The sequence below is a fragment of the Globicephala melas genome, chromosome 1 (assembly GCF_963455315.2).
Source record: "Globicephala melas chromosome 1, mGloMel1.2, whole genome shotgun sequence".
Taxonomy (NCBI): Eukaryota; Metazoa; Chordata; class Mammalia; order Artiodactyla; family Delphinidae; genus Globicephala; species Globicephala melas.
The window spans coordinates 44261286-44282431 of NC_083314.1; the positions used below are offsets into that span (position 1 = coordinate 44261286).

A 21146-nucleotide genomic window follows, 5' to 3' on the forward strand; every position below is an offset into this window, starting at 1 on the left:
TTTCCAGAAATGTCAAATCTACAATCTCTGCTGGCAGTGTAGGAGGGTATTTGTTTCCTATACCTCTCCACTACTGAGTGGTTAGCCTATATTTTAATCTCTGACAATGATAACTGGAAAACGGAACCTCATTGTTTTAATTTACATTTCTTTGCTTATTAATGAGGTACAGTTTTTCACATTTATTTTGTCATTATTATTTCTTCCTTTGTGAATTTCCTGTTCACAGATTATGTATTTTTCTATTGGGGTATTTGCCTTTTTCTTATTGATTTTTAAGGTTCTTATATATATTAAGGGTAATCATAGTTGTCCATAATATGTAATGCAAATAAGTTTAAATATACACAAAGAAAAACTATATATTTTGTTTTTCTCCCATGAGGAAGCTTTAAAAATTTTATTTGTAGTTAAATTTCTTTTATCTCCTTCTGATTAATTTGCAAAACTATAAATATTTTTTATAACTATATTTTGAAAATAATTTAATTTTAAAGATATGAATTCATATAATTTTTTAAAATTTCTATATTTGTGAATTGTCTTGACTAGTAGTTTCCAAATGCCAGAGTAAAGACCGCTTACAATAGAATCATTTAATTTTAAAGATATAAATTCATATAATTTTTAAATATTTCTATATTTGTGAATTGTCTTGACTAGTAGTTTCCAATGCCAGAGTAAAGACCGGTAACAATAGAATCATTTAGGGGCTGTGTTAAAAATACAGACTCCAAGGCCCTACCTTAGACTAGCTAAACTAAAATCTTTGTACCTAGAAATCTGAACTTTTTTCAAGCTCTCTGCAATTCCGATTGCATTGTAACCATAGGTTTAGTCTAGACCCAACAAAGAGAAAGAACATGCTGGTCAAGCAGCTAAGAATGCAAGCTTGCTCCCTGGTGGTCAAAGAAATTGCAGGTACACAATTCTTGCAACTCACAGGAACAATATCAACAACAAATGGGCACCTAGTAATTCATAGAATCATAGCATCCAAGGATAGTAAGGGGTTTTAAATGTCCTATAATGTTTCCTTCTATTGTGGGACCCAAGTCCCAAGGAAGGTCTTAAACCATAAAGACCTTCAAGCACGACTGGGTAGAAAGTGTACATGACTTTTCAAAAATCACTTTAATGTCTCTGGTCCCAGATGATATAAATTCATTTTTAACTAAAGTCTTGTGCTAAGTTATCTTTTAAAAAATTATACGGAGTACTGGAAAAAGTAGAAACAGAGGTTAACTTTGAAAAGTAAGTATTACTGGGGAAAAGAAAACATAATTGTTCATTCCAGTGGCTCTTTTCTTTAGTCCAAGTTACCTTAACATGCATGACGATAGTAAAATGAGGTGGTGGTGACATGTGGTTGGAGTAGGTGTAGGGCTACGGGTTCTACTGGCTATGAGGCTTTGTGAATCTGTGATTAGCTCAAAAAAAATGTGAATATACTCCTACATTACTATGACCTTAAATTTGATGAAGCAGTTCTGATAGATGCTGAAGAAGAAAACAGTCACATGCACAACTGATGAAAGCAAGAGTAAACAGTGGAAATGAATTTTAAGTGTATGTGCTGCGCATGATAAGCAAAATGATGGTTAAAATCTACTTGCATCTATTTTAGGAAAGCCAGCACAAAGCAAAACACATACATTCACCAGGCCACTCTGAATCATTTGAAGTGTCTCATGGGAGCCTAAAGTTCAAAGCTAAAGTCATTCAAACAGTTAGTGCCTATAACATAACCACATGCAAGTATCTCCTAGCATCAAAACCCCGCAGGATATGGAATGCTAATTGTCGTGTTGCCTCTTACAACTGAAAAGGAAATCTCAGAGTATAGACACATCAAAGCACCACACAGCATAGGGAGACTGCTGAGATCAAGGGAAAGCAGTTCAAAAGTTATAATTTCCAAGAACAATAAATGACAGCTGAAATGATTGCCTCCCGGGTTTTAAAAGCTGCTTTTAAAATATGGAAACTTTTTTTGGCTAGTTTAGGTTAAGATACACCTTTACATCATGCTTCAGAAATTAAAAAAATTCTGTCAAATATAAGATTCAGAACAAGAACAAATGGACTTTATTACCCAAAGAAAAATCGTTGACAGAGGATATGTTTTTAAACCTCTCTGTGTATACAGGCTAGAACAGTAACAACTCCACTATGCCATCTGAAGATGCCTATTAGTAAACTAAATGTACTAGAATGCCAATGGGATTGGCCTTACCACAGGACTTCACCTACGAAACGTGGGCAACACACATGAAAAACATGTTATCGTGTTCAGTCTATACCTTAATATCCTTATTTTGAATGGCATCAATGCGATTCTTTTACCCATTTAGAAAGGACTGCATAGCTTAAAGAGCTGTACTTTCCTGTAACCAAATTACCTTTGGAAATTGAAGCATGGATTTTAAAACCCAATGTCTCTTCTAACTGGTTGTAGTCAGATTCCACAGAGGATGCATGAAGTGTTTCTACCAAGAAAGGCATTCTTCCCTGTGCCTCATCATAGAAAACAGTGTGGTTCCATGTGTATGGGACGCTGATGCCATCAACGGTGAACAGCCGGGTTGAGTAGGCATACAGCTGCCCAGGACCTGTTTGAATGTAGTCCTCTGTGTAATCCTAAGAAAGACAGTACAGATTTGAGGATTAGCATGGCTCATCCTATTTTTTTTTCTTGAGGGTACTATGAGATGTAGAATGAGATTAAAAAAAAAGGCTTAGGGGATAAAAATATATAATTCTAAATAAAATTGTAATTGTACAGTAGTGTTCAGGAACTAAAATTTGAACCTTTTAATTGTAAATACCTTAGTTTCATAATTTTAGTGTCATAAGTTATAGTTTAATAAAGGACTCAGTTGTAGGTCAAAAAAAATGTGAAAGGGTGATTGTTACCATTCTTTAATTTCTGGAATACTTCTAAGGATGGTCTACAAAAACTTTAATGCAAGAATTAGTATTCTCTTTGTCTACAGAAAGTTAAACAAATGGCTTAAATCAACAAAGCTGTGATCTTGGTCCTGATAAGCAGGGTAATAAAACTACTAAGAGCTTATAAAGACCTGTCTGTAAAGATTTTTAAACAAAGACCAGATAGCCATTCCTAACTTCAGTGGTTTAGACATTTACTCCCCAAAATGAACAAGGGAAACTACACAAGTTTTCTGCACTCTTTTACTCCTACTCTTATTGTTACTCCAATAAACAGCGAAGGCAAGTTATCCTAGCATTTTACCTTCACAGTGACTTCAGCAGGTGACTGCAGCTGCAGGACATAGCCACTGACAACGATATCTACCAGCAAAGCTCCATCGGAATCTAAGCCCCGGGCAATGTGAGTCATCCGCAAGATTTCTCCTAGGAATTAGAATTCGTTCATTTCAATAGTAATATATATATATATGGTTTGTGTAAGCACAGAGCGGATTTACTTTATATACCAGTTCAGCTTTGTTACTGTACTTCAAACTTGATTAAACACAGATCATAAGAGAATTAAATTACCACTTCGTCCCCAAATTAAAGACTTAGGTTGACTGAATTAAGTTGATTCTAAAATCTCTTTTTTTGTGGCAAAAATGTAGCCTATGATTAGGTGAAGGATTCCACACTTTTAACTCACAAGCAAGAGAAAGGCAGTTCTACAAAAATGGATCGCTTGTCTGTGAGAAGGGATAGAAAGCTTGACCAGGCAGACTGGCAATAGCCACAAGTCTGGCCCCAGGGCTTTGTTCTTTTGGATGCTTTAAGAAGTTGCAAAGGGGATCTTCATTGCCGCGTGCAGGATATCCCATGTGCCACAACTAAGACCTGGTGCAGCCAAATAAATAAATATTTTAAAAATGCTTAAAGAAAAATAAGAAGTAGCAAAGGGGCATCTTTGTAAGTGGATTGCCATACAGAGACCCACATGTCTTCTGGGCTTATTAAAGCTATGCCCTCCCTCAGCCCTTCTTTCTCAAAGATCACTGCTGCTGAGCTGACCACCTTCAAAGATGTTAGAAATGGAGGTCTATAAAAAGCTGTAGACCCTTGGAAAGGGCCATGAATTGCTAATAAGTATTAAGACTAAGGATAAAGCGAAAAGTGTTTAGATTTGCTTGTTTTCATTTCCATTTTTTTGATTAAAGAATCTCTATAAGATATCCTAATTGGCTCTCAGTTTCATAGACAAAAGCCTTTAATTAATATTAGCAATGGCTCATCTTCCTGCTCTTTGGCCTTCAAAACCCTCTCTAAGGATTTAAAGAGAACAGATACAGGAAAGATGATGAAAAAAAAGCTTTCAGACTATAAAAATCACTATACTATTTGAAAACACATGGCCTCTTATAGACCCACGTCAGTAAAAGTTTATGGGAAAATATAAACTTGCTTTTATATCATTTATGCTAAGATGGCAACAAAACTTTGAAATTATTCTCTGTGGGAACATATAATGTATTTTTCTTAACCATCAACATTTAAAGCAATCATATTTTTAAATAGTAATAGAATAATAAGTTCAGCTGGTACTAACCAGTTGCAAATTCCACTTGGGTTTCTCTCTTGAAGACCGCATTGGTGAGGGTAAAGCCATTGACTGCTTCTCCTATTTCCTTTGCCGTTGTCCAATAAATGGGATTTAGAATGGAAATTATCTTTCTCATTGCTGGACCTAGAGAAAAAGGGATAAGTAAGATATCAGAGCAAAATATTTACAGTCCATTATTATTATTCATAGCATGTTATTCAAAAGGATGAATCCTAAATAAACTTGAATAACAACAAAATAAATATCAGTATCTCATGTGTCTTTAAGTGTTTACCACTGGGATAAAACTAAGGACTATTATACTGATCATGTAGTAGTAGCATCCTCTAGAAATTTTAATAATAGATGAAAAAGAAAAATATATGTTTTTAAAAAGAGGCTTATTAACAACTTTTGTAAGCAAAGAGACTTACCGAGACTGCGAGGTACATTGGTAATTCTGGCATGTATTATTTTGGTATCAGAGTTTGGGCTATCTGTTACCGTGGCGTTAAGGAAAGCAATTCCAAATTCGACATCATTAATACTTCCAATAACACTTCCTCTGGCTCGCTGGGGCCCACCTATTGCGGGAAGAAAAAACATTCTCGGATAAGGGAACAATTTCATCAACATTACATGGGAGAAAAGAAAGCCAGTATTCAAAGATGCTCCAAGGCTTCTCTCAAACATTTAAAAGATCATATGACATCTGAATTTAAGAGTGACATACATAAGATTTCAAAACATTCTACTCTCATGTAACACTCATCAACCCATATAAATCTAGGATCCTTCCAATCTACGTACATCATAGTATTATTTCACAATCCAAAGAATTCATTCGGTACCCAGTCCCAAAGCCAAAATAAAGTATGTATTTGGTGATGGTGATGAAATAATGATAATAATGAGAGTTTATTGAGCATGTCATGCGTGCTACAGTAAGCACTTAATATGCATTAACTTTAAATTCTAGCAAACATCCTATAAGGTAGTTTTAAACAGCCACAGTTTGCAGACTAGGAAAATAAAGTTCAGAGAAATCAAGTGACTTTTCCCATGATTACCCAGCTAAGAGGCAGTAGAGTGAGGATATGAACACAGATCTGCTTGTCATCAAAACACATATTCTTTCATCTATTACCTCCTGCAAGAGAACATGGAGGGGAAAGGAGGGATCGCCAACAAAACAGCTCCAAAGTCTTGTGACAGGTCACTGTCAACATAAATGTGAAGTATCTAAGGGTTATTGTTCGTCTTGAGTTTCAGATCAAGGGCTTACCAAGCTCTTCATATTACAAATATATTGGAAAATGTTTAACTTGAGAAAAATTTGAGAAGAATATTGTACTTTTAACATTGTTGCAAAGTTCATACCAAGACAGTTATGTTGAAAAATAATCATACAATCTTTTAAAAGTAACTCTACAGTAATTTTATGCCTTCCTTCCATTGTTCAACAAAATTATTGGTTACTAACACAGAACTGGTGGTTAAGGAGTACATGCTTTGACAAGAGAGGGAAACGTACTGGGAAGAGGCTAACAGTTAAATTTTAAAACATTATTTAATGCCTTTTAATTGAATATATTTTAAAACAATCGCTAGGTGGTTCAGATATTGTTATCATGTATTATATACTGGGGAGAAATACAATTGTATTCAGTCTGAGAAAAGTCAATAAGTAAAGTGTTTCACCATTTTAATTTGCATTATTTTACTAGTGAGAGAAAACATTTTTTTCACATTGATTCACCCTTCATGTTCTGGATTATATTCATTTGTTCATCAAGTACTGAGGATAGAATGGTAAGAAAGAAAATAAAAAAGACATGAAGCCTGCCTTCATAGCACTTATGTCTGAATAGGGGAGATAAACATTAATTAGAATTCCACAAATAAATGTAAAAATGAAATGTATATCTTAATGAATAGGATATCTACTACTCAGGTAAGTCTGAAAAGGAGGTAAAAATAGTTTGAAGATCTGAAGAAAGTTAAGGTCTTAGCTCAGTCAAGGAAGGCAGGAAAAGGGCTTTCCTTGTAGAGGAAACAGCATGTGTCACCCTTTTGGGAGGTGGTGGCTTGTCACATCTGAGAAGCCAAGAGTAGCGAGCTTAGTGAGTGATGGGAAACATGCAGCAAGATGATGCAGGAAAGTACACAGGAGGGCCAGTCAGGACCTGGTCGGCTCCATTTGTTCTTATCCTTAGCCCTAAGCAGGGCGAGAGAAGGGTAGAAGGATTACTAATTTACTTAGTTCTCTGGATCATTACTAAGGAGCGTGGCCTCTCTAGTCTCACAGAGGAACCTCCATTAGCAGAGAGGCTGCCTAAAATCATAATAAGGCCACAGACACCCCAAAACACACCACCAGACGTGGACCTGCCCACCAAAAAGACAAGATCCAGCCTCATCCACCAGAACACAGGCACTAGTCCCCTCCACCAGGAAGCCTACACAACCCACTGAACCAACCTTAGCCACTGGGGACAGACACCAAAATCAACGGGAACTACGAACCTGCAGCCTGCAAAAAGGAGACCCCAAACACAGTAAGATAAGCAAAATGAGAAGACAGAAAAACACACAGCAGATGAAGGAGCAAGATAAAAACCCACCAGACCTAACAAATGAAGAGGAAATAGGCAGTCTACCTGAAAAAGAATTCAGAATAATGATAGTAAAGGTGATCCAAAATCTTGGAAATAGAATAGAGAAACTGCAAGAAACATTTCACAAGGACCTAGAAGAACTAAAGAGGAAACAAGCAACGATGAACAACACAATAAATGTAATTAAAAATACTCTAGAAGGGATCAATAGCAGAATAACTGAGGTAGAAGAATGGATAAGTGACCTGGAGGATAAAATAGTGGAAATAACTACTGCAGAGCAGAATAAAGAAAAAAGAATGAAAAGAACTGAGGACAGTCTCAGAGACCTCTGGGACAACATTAAACGCACCAGCATTCGAATTATAGGGGTCCCTGAAGAAGAAGAGAAAAAGAAAGGGAGTGAGAAAATATTTGAAGAGATTATAGTTGAAAACTTCCCTAATATGGGAAAGGAAATAGTTAATCAAGTCCAGGAAGCACAGAGAGTCCCATACAGGATAAATCCAAGGAGAAACACGCTAAGAAACATATTAGTCAAACTGTCAAAAATTAAATAAAAAGAAAACATATTAAAATCAGCAAGGGAAAAACAACAAATAACACACAAGGGAATCCCCATAAGGTTAACCGCTGATCTTTCAGCAGAAACTCCGCAAGCCAGAAGGGAGTGGCAGGACATATCTAAAGTGATGAAGGAGGAAAAACCTACAACTAAGATTACTGTACCCAGCAAGGATCTCATTCAGACTTGATGGAGAAATTAAAACCTTTACAGACAAGCAAAAGCTGAGAGAGTTCAGCACCACCAAAATAGATTTACAACAAATGATAAAGGAACTTCTCTAGGCAAGAAACACAAGAGAAGGAAAAGACCTACAATAACAAACCCAAAACAATTTAGAAAGTGGGAATAGGAACATACATATTGATAATTACCTTAAATATAAATGGATCAAATGCTCCCACCAAAAGACACAGACTGGCTGAATGGATACAAAAACAAGACCCGTATATATGCTGTCTACAAGAGACCCACTTCAGACCTAGGGACACATACAGACTGAAAGTGAGGGGATGGAAAAAGACATTCCATTCAAATGGAAATCAAAAGAAAGCTGGAGTAGCAATTCTCATATCAGACGAAATAGACTTTAAAATAAAGACTGTTACAAGAGACAAGGCACTACATAATGATCAAGGGATGGAACCAAGAAGACATAACAATTGTAAATATTTATGCACCCAACACAGGAGCACCTCAATACATAAGACAAATACTAACAGCCATAAAAGGGGAAATTGACAGTAACACATTCATAGTACGGGACATTAACACCCCACTTTCACCAATGGACAGATTATCCAAAATGAAAATAAATAAGGAAACACAAGCTTTAAGTGATACATTAAACAAGATGGACTTAATTGATATTTATAGGACATTCCATCCAAAAACAACAGAATACACATTTTTCTCAAGTGCTCATGGAACTATCTCCAGGATAGATCATATCTTGGGTCACAAATCAAGCCTTGGTAAATTTAAGAAAATTGAAATTGTATCAACTACCTTTTCTGACCACAACGCTATAAGATTAGATATCAATTACAGGAAAAGATCTGTAAAAAATACAAACACATGGAGGCTGAACAATACACTACTTAATAACGAAGTGATCACTGAAGAAATCATAGAGGAAATAAAAAATACCTAGAAACAAATGACAATGAAGACATGATGACCCAAAACCTATGGGATGCAGCAGAAGCAGTTCTAAGAGGGAAGTTTATAGCAATACAATCCTACCACAAGAAACAGGAAACATCTCAAATAAACAACCTAACCTTGCAGCTAAACCAATTAGAGAAAGAAGAGAAAAACCCCAAAGTTAGCAGAAGGAAACAGATCATAAAGATCAGATCAGAAATAAATGAAAAAGAAATGAAAGCAACGATAGCAAAGATCAATAAAACTAAAAGCTGGTTTTTTGAGAAGCTAAACAAAATTGATAAACCATTAGCCAGACTCGTCAAGGAAAAAAGGGAGAAGACTCAAATCAATAGAATTAAAAATGAAAAAGAAAAAGTAACAACTGACACTGCAGAAATACAAAGGATCATGAGAGATTACTACAAGCAACTCTATGCCAATAAAATGGACAACCTGGAAGAATTGGACAAATTCTTAGAAATGTACAATCTGCCAAGAGTGAACCAGGAAGAATAGAAAATATGAACAGACCAATCACAAGCACTGAAATTGAAACTGTGATTAAAAATCTTCCAACAAACAAAAGCCCAGAACCAGATGGCTTCACAGGTGAATTCTAACAAACATTTAGGGAAGAGCTAACACTGATCCTTCTCAAACAGTTCCAAAATATAGCAGAGGGAGGAACACACCCAAACTCATTCTAGGAGGCCACTATCACCTTGATACCAAAACCAGACAATGATGTCACAAAGAAAGAAAAATACAGGCCAATATCACTGATGAACATAGATGCAAAAATCCTCAACAAAATACTAACAAACAGAATCCAACAGAACATTAAAAGGATCATACACCATGATCAAGTGGGGTTTATTCCAAGAATGCAAGGATTCTTCAATATACGCAAATCAATCAATGTGATACACCATATTAACAAATTGAAGGAGAAAAGCCATATGATCATCTGAATAGATGCAGAGAAAGCTTTCGACAAAATTCAACACCCATTTATGATAAAAACACTGCAGAAAGTAGGCATAGGGGAAACTTTCCTCAACATAATAAAGGCCATATATGACAAACCCACAGACAACATCGTCCTCAATGGTGAAAAACTGAAAGCATTTCCACTAAGATCAGGAACAAGACAAGGTTGCCCACTCTCACCACTCCTATTCAACATTGTTTTGGAAGTTTTAGCCACAGCAATCAGAGAAGAAAAAGAAATAAAAGTAATCCAAATCGGAAAAGAAGAAGTAAAACTGTCACTGTTTGCAGATGACATGATACTCTCCATACAAAATCCTAAAGATGCTACCAGAAAACTACTAGAGCTAATCAATGAATTTGGTAAAGTAGCAGGATACAAAATTAATGCACAGAAATCTCTGGCATTCCTATTCAGTAATGATGAAAAATCTGAAAGTGAAATCAAGAAAACACTCCCATTTACCACTGCAACAAAAAGAATAAAATACCTAGGAATAAACCTACCTAAGGAGACAAAAGACCTGTATGCAGAAAATTATAAGACACTGATGAAAGAAATTAAAGATGATACAAATAGATGGAGAGATATACCATGTTCTTTGATTGGAAGAATCAACATTGTGAAAATGACTCTACTACCCAAAGCAATCTACAGATTCAATGCAATCCCTATCAAACTACCACTGGCATTTTTCACAGAACTAGAACGAAAAATTTCACAATTTGTATGGAAACCCAAAAGACACCGAATAGCCAAAGTAATCTTGAGAATGAAAAATGGAGCTGGAGGAATCAGGCTCCCAGACTTCAAACTATACTACAAAGCTATAGTAATCAAGACAGTATGGTACTGGCACAAAAACAGAACTATAGATCAATGGAACAGGATAGAGAGCCCAGAGATAAACCCACGCACATATGGTCACCTTATCTTTGATAAAGGAGGCAAGAATATATAGTGCAGACAAGACAGCCTCTTCAATAAGTGGTGCTGGGAAAAATGTACAGGTACATGTAAAAGTATGAAATTAGAACACTCCCTAACACCATACACAAAAATAAACTCAAAATGGATTAAAGACCTACATGTAAGGCCAGACACTATAAAACTCTTAGAGGAAAACAAAGGCAGAACACTCTATGACATAAATCACGACAAGACCTAGGGGTTAGATGGGAATAAAGACACAGACCTACTAGAGCATGGACTTGAGGATATGGGGAGGGGGAAGCGTAAGCTGTGACAAAGTGAGAGAGTGGCATGGACATATATACACTACCAAACGTAAAACAGATAGCTAGTGGGAAGCAGCCACAGAGCACAGGGAGATCAACTTGGTGCTTTGTGACCACCTACAGGGGTGGGATAGGGAGGGTGGGAGGGAGGGAGACACAAGAGGGAAGAGATATGGGAACATATGTATATGTATAACTGATTCACTTTGTTATAAAGCAGAAACTAACACACCATTGTAAAGCAGTTGTACTCCAATAAAGATGTTAAAAAAAAAAAAAAGACAGTTCCCAACTCCTTTTATAAAGCCAGCATTACTCTGATACCTAAACCAAGAAAATCACAAGGTAACAACAGACCAATATCTCCTACAAATATGGGTGTAAAAACCCTCAATAAAATTGTAGCAACTGCTATCCATCAACATATAAAAAAAAATATCAGCATGACCAAGTGGGATTTATTCCATGAATGCAAGGTTGGTTCAACATCCAAAAATTAATTAATGTAATACATCATATCAGAATTTAATAAGTGAAAAGCATATGCTCACCTCATTAGACACAGAAAAAGCATTTGGCAAGATCAACACTTTTCATCATAAAATCATTCATCAAACTATGAATTGAGGAACTTCCTCCATATGTGAAAGAACATCTATGAAAAAACCCACATCTAACATCATACTTAATGGTAAAAGAAAGGATGCTGTCTTCCTTAATCAGGAAAAAATAAGGATATTTGTTCTCATTACCTCTATCCATCATTATAAGAGACCTTCCAGCCAGGGCAATTAGGCAAGAAAAACAAATAAAAGGCATATCCAGTGGGAAGAAAAAGAAGTAAAATTATCTCTATTTGAAGATGACATGATCTTATATATAAACAATTCCATGGAATCCACTAAAAAATAAACTGACAAATTCAGCAAGATTTCAGGATACAATATCAGTTAAAAACTTCATTGTATTTTTATACCAAAAAAAGAAGATATGGTTACATCTGACTGATAGATATTTGCTCTTTCAGCATGCCTACATCCTATAAACCTTTTCATGTAATTCCTTTCTCTCACTCTGCCAAATGGGCCTTCTTGATTTTCAGGGATATTTTATTTCTAAGGCAACCTTAAACCTTTGGAAAGTCCAATGGTATCTCAATATTTCAACAATGTGAAAATATTCTTTTTGGTCTTCTTATAGCACTTAGGAAGCCTATCCTTTGAGATAAGTACCCTTAGTATTATCCACCATTTCTTGGGACTCCAATAAACTTTTTTTTTTTTTTGCAGTACGCGGGCCTCTCAGTGTTGTGACCTCTTCCGTTGAGCAGCACAGGCTCCGGACGCACAGGCCCTGGACGCACAGGCCCAGCGGCCATGGCTCACGGGCCCAGCCGCTCTGCAGCATGTGGGATCTTCCCGGACCGGGACACGAACCCGTGTCCCCTGCATCGGCAGGCGGACTCTCAACCACTGCGCCACCAGGGAAGCCCTCCAAGAAACTCTTTTTAAGGTCCATGAGTTCTAGAATTCTGACTTTGTTCCTTCTGAATTTTTGCATCACTTACAATATCTAGCCATATTTCATGACTGACTTGAATTATGGTAGTTGAACTTCCCCTAATCTTTTTTCTTGAGCTGAATTTGCCCTATTTTACTGTCTACACTCATGTTCTCCATATTTCCATCTGTCAAAGAACAGCCTCCAATTGTGTATTTCTATTAGATATTCAGTTTCTACCCCACCGTCATTTTTCCGCTTGGAATCTCAGCCTGGCTTTCCCACTCTTCCATGCCCCTTTACCCCTCAAGCCCAGGACTACTATACGGCTGTGCAGACTATTTCCTTTTATAAGGGAGCCTGGAAGATGGCAATCAGAGACTAAAATCCAGCATGAACTTTGGTGCAGAGCTGCACCAACGAGGGGGGAAAACAGCGCACTTTTCCTATTTCTTCCTCCCAGAGTTGGTGCTATTTTGTAATTTGAGGGCTCAGAGTGACACCTTTCTTCAATTTGTGGAAAGTCTGTAAATGTGGTCCTGCCAAAGTCTAACTTAGTTGCTTACCTGGGCATGCTTGTATATTGCATCTGGATACCTGAGTAGCATCTCCTAGGCAGGGGCGACCACTTTTGGATGGTACTGGATTGTTACACTGTCGTTTTCGAGTCTTTTCACCTCCTCCACAAGAGGTAGAACACCAGCTCCAGCTATGCCAGTTTCCCCAACTTCCATCCACTATGAACAAGAATAGAATGGTCGACATTAACAAATAGGTTTTAAAACCTACACCTAGGGTAACTCTGCCTATACAACTTCCATTTTAAGATCTGAAATGATGGGCTACTACAATGGGCACTAAAGAAATGCTTTACTTGTTCTACTGCCAGGAGTCGGGAAGCTCACCAGGACATATGTCAGTGTTGCATCTCTGGATCTGGGAGTCTGGGCCCCCACAAGCTCTTCCTCCATTGGAGGGACGAGGGTTATCACATGTGCGGTACCGCCTCATCTGCCCCCCATTACACGTCCGGCTGCACATTCCCCAGCCACTCCAAGGACTCCAGTTACCATGAGCTACAACACAGAACCATTGGAGAAGTGCTAAAGAATGACATTCATCCAAAAAATATGGAAAGACTCTCTCCAGGAACTGAAAAGAAACACACAAATCTATAAATAAGCAAATTCCAAAGGCAGGGGGTTTGGTTGTTGGTTTGACTAGAAACAGAATACATTCCAGTGACTGTGCAATTCCATTTAACCTACATTTACTGAGCGTTAGAGTTTTCCAGGAGCTGGAGGATAGGAATGAGAAAAGATCTCTGAGGAGTCCAGCTATAACATTCAGGATACAGTGAGTTCAAATACTGCTATGGTCTAAAATTCTAGCTTGGTGACTAAATTAAGGCAGAGAGCCACCTGTCTGCCTCCATAAAAGAATCAACATCATTACCAGTTAGCGTGGAAGGGTGCCCTAGTCCCTGCCCTCTGCAGCTGGTCCTGTAGAGCACGTGAAACAGGACATAGCCCCTGCGCATATAAATCAGTGGCATCTATGGTATTAGACAAAACAGCAACCATGCAACATTTTGATATCCTAAACCAGAGGAAGACAAATGAAGTAACAGACTATATTATAACTTTAAGGACTTGAGTCCATAATGAAACTTAAGAAAGTATAATGCTGACTCACTATTTCCAACACTCACTTGGACAAGAGTCACTATTGCAAAAATCACTCTGCACATCACTCCCTTCACACTTGTTGCCTCCATACTGGGGAACAGGATCAGAGCAGTCCCTTGTTCGTTGTCTGGCGCCTCCTCCACAGGACACAGTGCAGGTACTCCAACTGGTCCAAGTGGCCCACTTGCCATCAACTGGGTTAAAGAAAAACGTATATGCTCTGTTACTACTTAAAAATGACCAAGTTAAACGCTGGGCATTGATAGGTTGAGTGATATTCTTATTGACAATGATTCTTATTGAAATATTCCGTAGATCAGAGATAGATGTTATTTTATTAAGGGTACAAACATTGTATTTATCTTACCTGGACAGTGTCTTTCATGGCAAACTTGCACCTGTGTTTCTGCTCCATTACAGTAGGATCCATCAAACGATGGTGGTGGGTTATTGCACAGTCTTGTTCTTGTTTGGGTACCCTTCCCACAACTTATGCTGCATGTACCCCAAGGCTGCCAAGTACTCCATGCTCCATGAACTGCAAACATCCCAAGAGACAGAGTTTCAAGTCACAGAACCATGTTTGTTAAAAGAAACAAAATTATACAAATAAATAACTCAGTAATGAGTTAAATTAGCCCAGAATCTAAAATAACTGAAATTGAACCAAAGGAAAAGTAACAAATGATGTTCTTCCTTTCCCATCTGGTTAGATTTTCATAAGAATTAGTGTCTATCAGGAAATTCAGAAGGATACCTAGAGCCAAAATAAATGCTTTAAATTATTCAAAGGGACTATTTTATTCTTTTTTTTTTTTTTTTTTTTTTGCGGTACGCGGGCCTCTCACTGTTGTGGCCTCTGTCGTTGCGGAGCACAGGCTCCGGACGCACAGGCTCAGTGGCCATGGCTCACGGGCCCAGCCGCTCCGCGGCATGTGGGATCTTCCCACACTGGGGCATGAACCCGTGTCCCCTGCATCGGCAGGCGGACTCTCGAAACACTGCACCACCAGGGAAGCCCAAAGAGGCTATTTTATTAAAATTAAGGCGAGACAAGGGGAAGATGGTGGAAGAGTAAGACGCGGAGATTACCTTCCTCCCCACAGATACACCAGAAATACATCTACACGTGGAACAACTCCTACAGACACCAACTGAATGCTGGCAGAAGACCTCAGACCTCTCAAAAGGCAAGAAACTCCCCACATACCTGGGTAGGGCAAAAGAAAAAATAGAGACAAAAGCATAGGAACGGGATTTGCACCAGTGGGAGGGAGCCGTGAAGGAGGAAAGGTTTTACACACACGAGGAGCCCCTTCGTGGGCAGAGACTACGGGTGGCGGAGGGGGAAAGCTTCGGAGCCGCGGAGGTGAGCGCAGCAACAGGGGTGCGGAGGGCAAAGCAAAGAGATTCCCACACAGAGGATAGGTGCCGACCGGCACTCACCAGCCCGAGAGGCTTGTCTGCTCACCCGCCGGGGAGGGCAGGGCTGGGAGTTGAAGCTCGGGCTTCGGTCGGAGCGCCGGAAGAGGACTGGGGTTGGCACAGCCTGAAGGGGTTAGTGCACCACGGCTAGCCGGGAGGGAGTCCGGGATAAAGTCTGGACCTGCCGAAGAGGCAAGAGACTTTTTCTTCCCTCTTGGTTTCCTGGTGCGCGAGGAGAGGGGATTAAGAGCGCTGCTTAAAGGAGCTCCAGAGACGGGCGCAAGCCGCGGCTAAAAGTGCGGACCCCAGAGACAGGCATGAGACGCTAAGGCTGCTGCTGCCGCCACCAAGAAGCCTGTGTGCGAGCACAGGTCACTATCCACACCCCCTTCCGGGGAGCCTGTGCAGCCACCACTGCCAGAGTCCTGGGATCCAGGGACAACTTCCCCGGGAGAACGCACGGCGCGCCTCAGGCTGGTGCAACGTCATGCTGGCCTCTGCCGCCGCAGGCCCGCCCCGCACTGCGTGCCCCTCCCTCCCCGCCGGCCTGAGTGAGCCAGAGCCCCCGAATCAGCTGCTGCTTTAACCCCGTCCTGTCTGAGTGAAGAACAAACGCCCTCCAGAGACCTACACGCAGAGGTGGGGCCAAATCCAAAGCTGAACCCCCGGAGCTGTGCGAACAAAGAAGAGAAAGGGAAATCTCTCCCAGCAGCCTCAGGAGCAGCGGATTAAATCTCCACAGTCAACTTGATGTACCCTGCATCTATGGAATACATGAATAGAAAACGAATCATCCCAAATAGAGGAGGTGGACTTTGAGAGCAAGATTTATGATTTTTTTCCCCCCTTTTCCTCTTTTTGTGAGTGTGTATGTGTATGCTTCTGTGTGAGATTTTGTCTATAGCTTTGCTTCCACCATTTGTCCTAGGGTTCTATCCGTCCGTTTTTTTAAATTTGTTTTCTTAATAATTATTTTTTATTTTAATAACATTTTATCTTACTTTATCTAATTTTACTTTATCTTCTTTCTTTCTTTTTTCCTTCCTTCCCTCCTTCCTGCTTCCTTCCTTCCTTCCTTCCTTTCTTCTAGTAATTCTTTCTTTCTACTTTTTCCTCCCTTTTATTCTGAGCCATGTGGATGAAAGGCTCTTGGTGCTGCAGCCAGGAGTCAGTGTTGTGCCTCTGAGGTGGGAGAGCCAACTTCAGGACACTGGTCCACAAGAGACCTCCCAGCTCCACATAATATCAAACAGCGAAAATCTCCCAGAGATCTCCATCTCAACACCACCACCCAGCTCCACTCAACGACCAGCAAGCTACAGTGCTGGACACCCTATGCCAAACAACTAGCAAGACAGGAACACAACCCCATCCATTAGAGAGCCTGCCTAAAACCATAATAAGTCCACAGACACCCCAAAACACACCACCAGACGTGGACCTGCCCACCAGAAAGACAAGATCCAGCCTCATCCACCAGAACACAGGCACTAGTCCCCTCCACCAGGAAGCCTACACAACCCACTGAACCAACCTTAGCCACTGGGGACAGACCAAAATCAACGGGAACTATGAACCTGCAGCCTGCAAAAAGGAGACCCCAAACACAGTAAGATAAGCAAAATGAGAAGACAGAAAAACACACAGCAGATGAAGGAGCAAGATAAAAACCCACCAGATCTAACAAATGAAGAGGAAATAGGCAGTCTACCTGAAAAAGAATTCAGAATAATGATAGTAAAGATGATCCAAACTCTTGCCAATAGAATAGACAAAATGCAAGAAACATTTAACAGGGACCTAGAGGAACTAAAGATGACACAAGCAACGATGAACAACACAGTAAATGAAATGAAAAATACTCTAGAAGGGATCAATACCAGAATAACTGAGGTAGAAGAATGGATAAGTGACCTGGAGGATAAAATAGTGGAAATAACTACTGCAGAGCAGAATAAAGAAAAAAGAATGAAAAGAACTGAGGACAGTCTCAGGAACCTCTGGGACAACATTAAACGCACCAACATTCGAATTATAGGGGTCCCTGAAGAAGAAGAGAAAAAGAAAGGGACTGAGAAAATATTTAAAGAGATGATAGTTGAAAACTTCCCTAATATGGGAAAGGAAATAGTTAATCAAGTCCAGGAAGCACAGAGAGTCCCATACAGGATAAATCCAAGGAGAAATACACCAGGACCCATATTAATCAAACTGTCAAAAATTAAATACAAAGAAAGCATATTAAAAGCAGCAAGGAAAAAACAACAACTAACACACAAGGGAATCCCCATAAGGTTAACAGCTGATCTCTCAGCAGAAACTCTGCAAGCCAGAAGGGAGTGGCAGGACATATTGAAAGTGATGAAGGAGAAAAACCTGCAACCAAGATTACTCTACCCAGCAAGGATCTCATTCAGATTTGATGGAGAGATAAAAACCTTTACAGACAAGCAAAAGCTGAGAGAGTTCGGCACCATGAAACCAGCTTTACAACAAAGGCTAAAGGAACTTCTCTAGGCAAGAAACACAAGAGAAGGAAAAGACCTACAATAACAAACCCAAAACCATTAAGAAAATGGGAATAGGAACATACATATCGATAATAACCTTAAATGTAAAATGACTAAATACTCCCACCAAAAGACACAGATTGTCTGAATGCATACAAAACCAAGAACCATATATATGTTGTCTACAAGAAACCTACTTCAGACCTAGAGACACATAGAGACTGAAAGTAAGGGGATGGAAAAAGATATTTCATGCAAATAGAAACCAAAAGAAAGCTGGAGTAGCAATTCTCATATCAGACAAAATAGACTTTACAATAAAGACTATTAGAAGAGACAAAGAAGGACACTACAGAATGATCCAGGGATCGATCCAAGAGGATATAACAATTGTAAATATTTATGCACCCAACATAGGAGCACCTCAATACATAAGGCAAATACTAACAGCCATAAAAGATGAAATCAACAGTAACACATTCATAGTAGGGGACTTTAACACCCCACTTTCACCAATGGACAGATTATCCAAAATGAAAATAAATAAGGAAACACAAGCTTTAAATGATACATTAAACAAGATGGACTTAATTGATATTTATAGGACACTTCATCCAAAATCAACAGAATACACATTTTTCTCAAGTGCTCATGGAACATTCTCCAGTATAGATCATATCTTGGGTCACAAATCAAGCCTTGGTAAATTTAAGAAAACTGAAATTGTATCAAGTATCTTTTCCAACCACAACGTTATGAGACTATATATCAATTACAGGAAAAGATCTGTAAAAAATACAAACACATGGAGGCTAAACAATACACTACTTAATAACGAAGTGATCACTGAAGAAATCAAAGAGGAAATTAAAAAATACCTAGAAACAAATGACAATGGAGACATGATGACCCAAAACCTATGGGATGCAGCAGAAGCAGTTCTAAGAGGGAAGTTTATAGCAATACAATCCTACCTTAAGAAACAGGAAACATCTTGAATAAACAACATAACCTTGCACCTAAAGCAATTAGAGAAAGAACAAAAAAAACCCAAAGCTAGCAGAAGGAAACAAATCATAAAAATCAGATCAGAAATAAATGAAAAAGAAATGAAGGAAACAATAGCAAAGATCAATAAAACTAAAAGCTGGTTCTTTGAGAAGATAAACAAAATTGATAAACCATTAGCCAGACTCATCAAGAAAAAAAGGGAGAAGACTCAAATCAATAGAATTAGAAATGAAAAAGGAGAAGTAACAACTGACACTGCAGAAATACAAAAGATCATGAGAGATTACTACAAGCAACTCTATGCCAATAAAATGGACAACCTGGAAGAAATGGACAAATTCTTAGAAATGCACAACCTGCCAAGACTGAATCAGGAAGAAATAGAAAATAAGAAGAGACCAATCACAAGCAGTGAAATTGAAACGGTGATTAAAAATCTTCCAACAAACAAAGGCCCAGGACCAGATGGCTTCACAGGGAGATTTTATCCAACATTTAGAGAAGAGCTAACACCTATCCTTCTGAAACTCTTCCAAAATATAGCAGAGGGAGGAACACTCCCAAACTCAGTCTACGAGGCAACCATCACCTTGATACCAAAACCAGACAAGGATGTCACAATGAAAGAAAACTACAGGCCAATATCACCGATGAACATAGATGCAAAAATCCTCAACAAAATACTAGCAAACAGAATCCAACAGAACATTAAAAGGATCATACACCATGATCAAGTGGGGTTTATTCCAGGAATGCAAGCATTCTTCAATATATGCAAATCAATCAACGTGATACACCATATTAAGAAATTGAAGGAGAAAAGCCATATGATCATCTGAATAGATGCAGAGAAAGCTTTCGACAAAATTCAACACCCATTTATGATAGAAACCCTCCAGTAGCCGTAAAGGGAACTTTCCTCAACATAATAAAGTCCATATATGACAAACCCACAGCCAACATCGTCCTCAATGGTGAAAAACTGAAAGCATTTCCACTAAGATCACGAACAAGACAAGGTTGCCCACTCTCACCACTCTTATTCAACATAGTTTTGGAAGTTTTAGCCACATCAATCAGAGAAGAAAAGGAAATAAAAGGAATCCAACTTGGAAAAGAAGAAATAAAGCTGTCACTGTTTGCAGATGACATGATACTCTACATAGAGAATCCTAAAGATGCTACCGGAAAACTACTAGAGCTAATCAATGAATTTGGTAAAATAGCAGGATACAAAATTAATGCACAGAAATCTCTGGCATTCCTATACACTAGTGATGAGAAATCTGAAAGTAAAATCAAGAAAACACTCCCATTTACTATTGCAACAAAAAGAATAAAATATCTAGGAATAAACCTACCTAAGGAGACAAAAGACCTGTATGCAGAAAATTATAAGACACTGATGAAAGAAATTAAAGATGATACAAATAGATGGAGAGATATACCATGTTCTTGGATTGGAAGAATCAACATTGTGAAAGTGACTCTACTACCCAAAACAATCTACAGATTCAATGCAATCCCTATCAAACTACCAGTGGCATTTTTCACAGAGCTAGAACAAAAAATTTCACAATTTGTATGGAAACAAAAAAGACCCCAAAAAGCCAAAGCAATCTTGAGAAAGAAAAATGGAGCTCGAGGAATCAGGCTCCCTGACTGCAGACTATATTACAAAGTTACAGTAATCAAGACAGTATGGTACTGGCACAAAAACAGAAAGATAGATCAATGGAACAGGATAGAAATCCCAGAGATAAACCCACGCACATATGGTCACCTTATCTTTGATAAAGGAGGCAGGAATGTACAGTGAAGAAAGGACAGCCTCTTCAATAAGTCTTACTGGGAAAACTGGACAGGTACATGTAAAAGTATGAGATTAGATCACTTCCTAACATCATACACAAAAAT

General features: G+C 38.7%; 1 protein-coding gene across 1 annotated transcript in view; it reads right to left on the reverse strand.

Moving 5' to 3' along the window:
- The window catches only part of HMCN1 (hemicentin 1), a 521171-nt gene that overhangs the window by 54462 nt on the left and 445563 nt on the right, over nt 1–21146 (reverse strand). Inside the window, exons 90-97 of the mRNA XM_030873036.2 lie at nt 14651–14821; nt 14307–14477; nt 13501–13671; nt 13162–13332; nt 4969–5118; nt 4541–4678; nt 3257–3378; nt 2403–2640 (exon numbers count right to left, since the gene is read on the reverse strand). Of these exons, the coding sequence (XP_030728896.2) occupies nt 2403–2640; nt 3257–3378; nt 4541–4678; nt 4969–5118; nt 13162–13332; nt 13501–13671; nt 14307–14477; nt 14651–14821 (1332 nt within the window). The remainder of the gene's footprint in view (nt 1–2402; nt 2641–3256; nt 3379–4540; nt 4679–4968; nt 5119–13161; nt 13333–13500; nt 13672–14306; nt 14478–14650; nt 14822–21146) is intronic.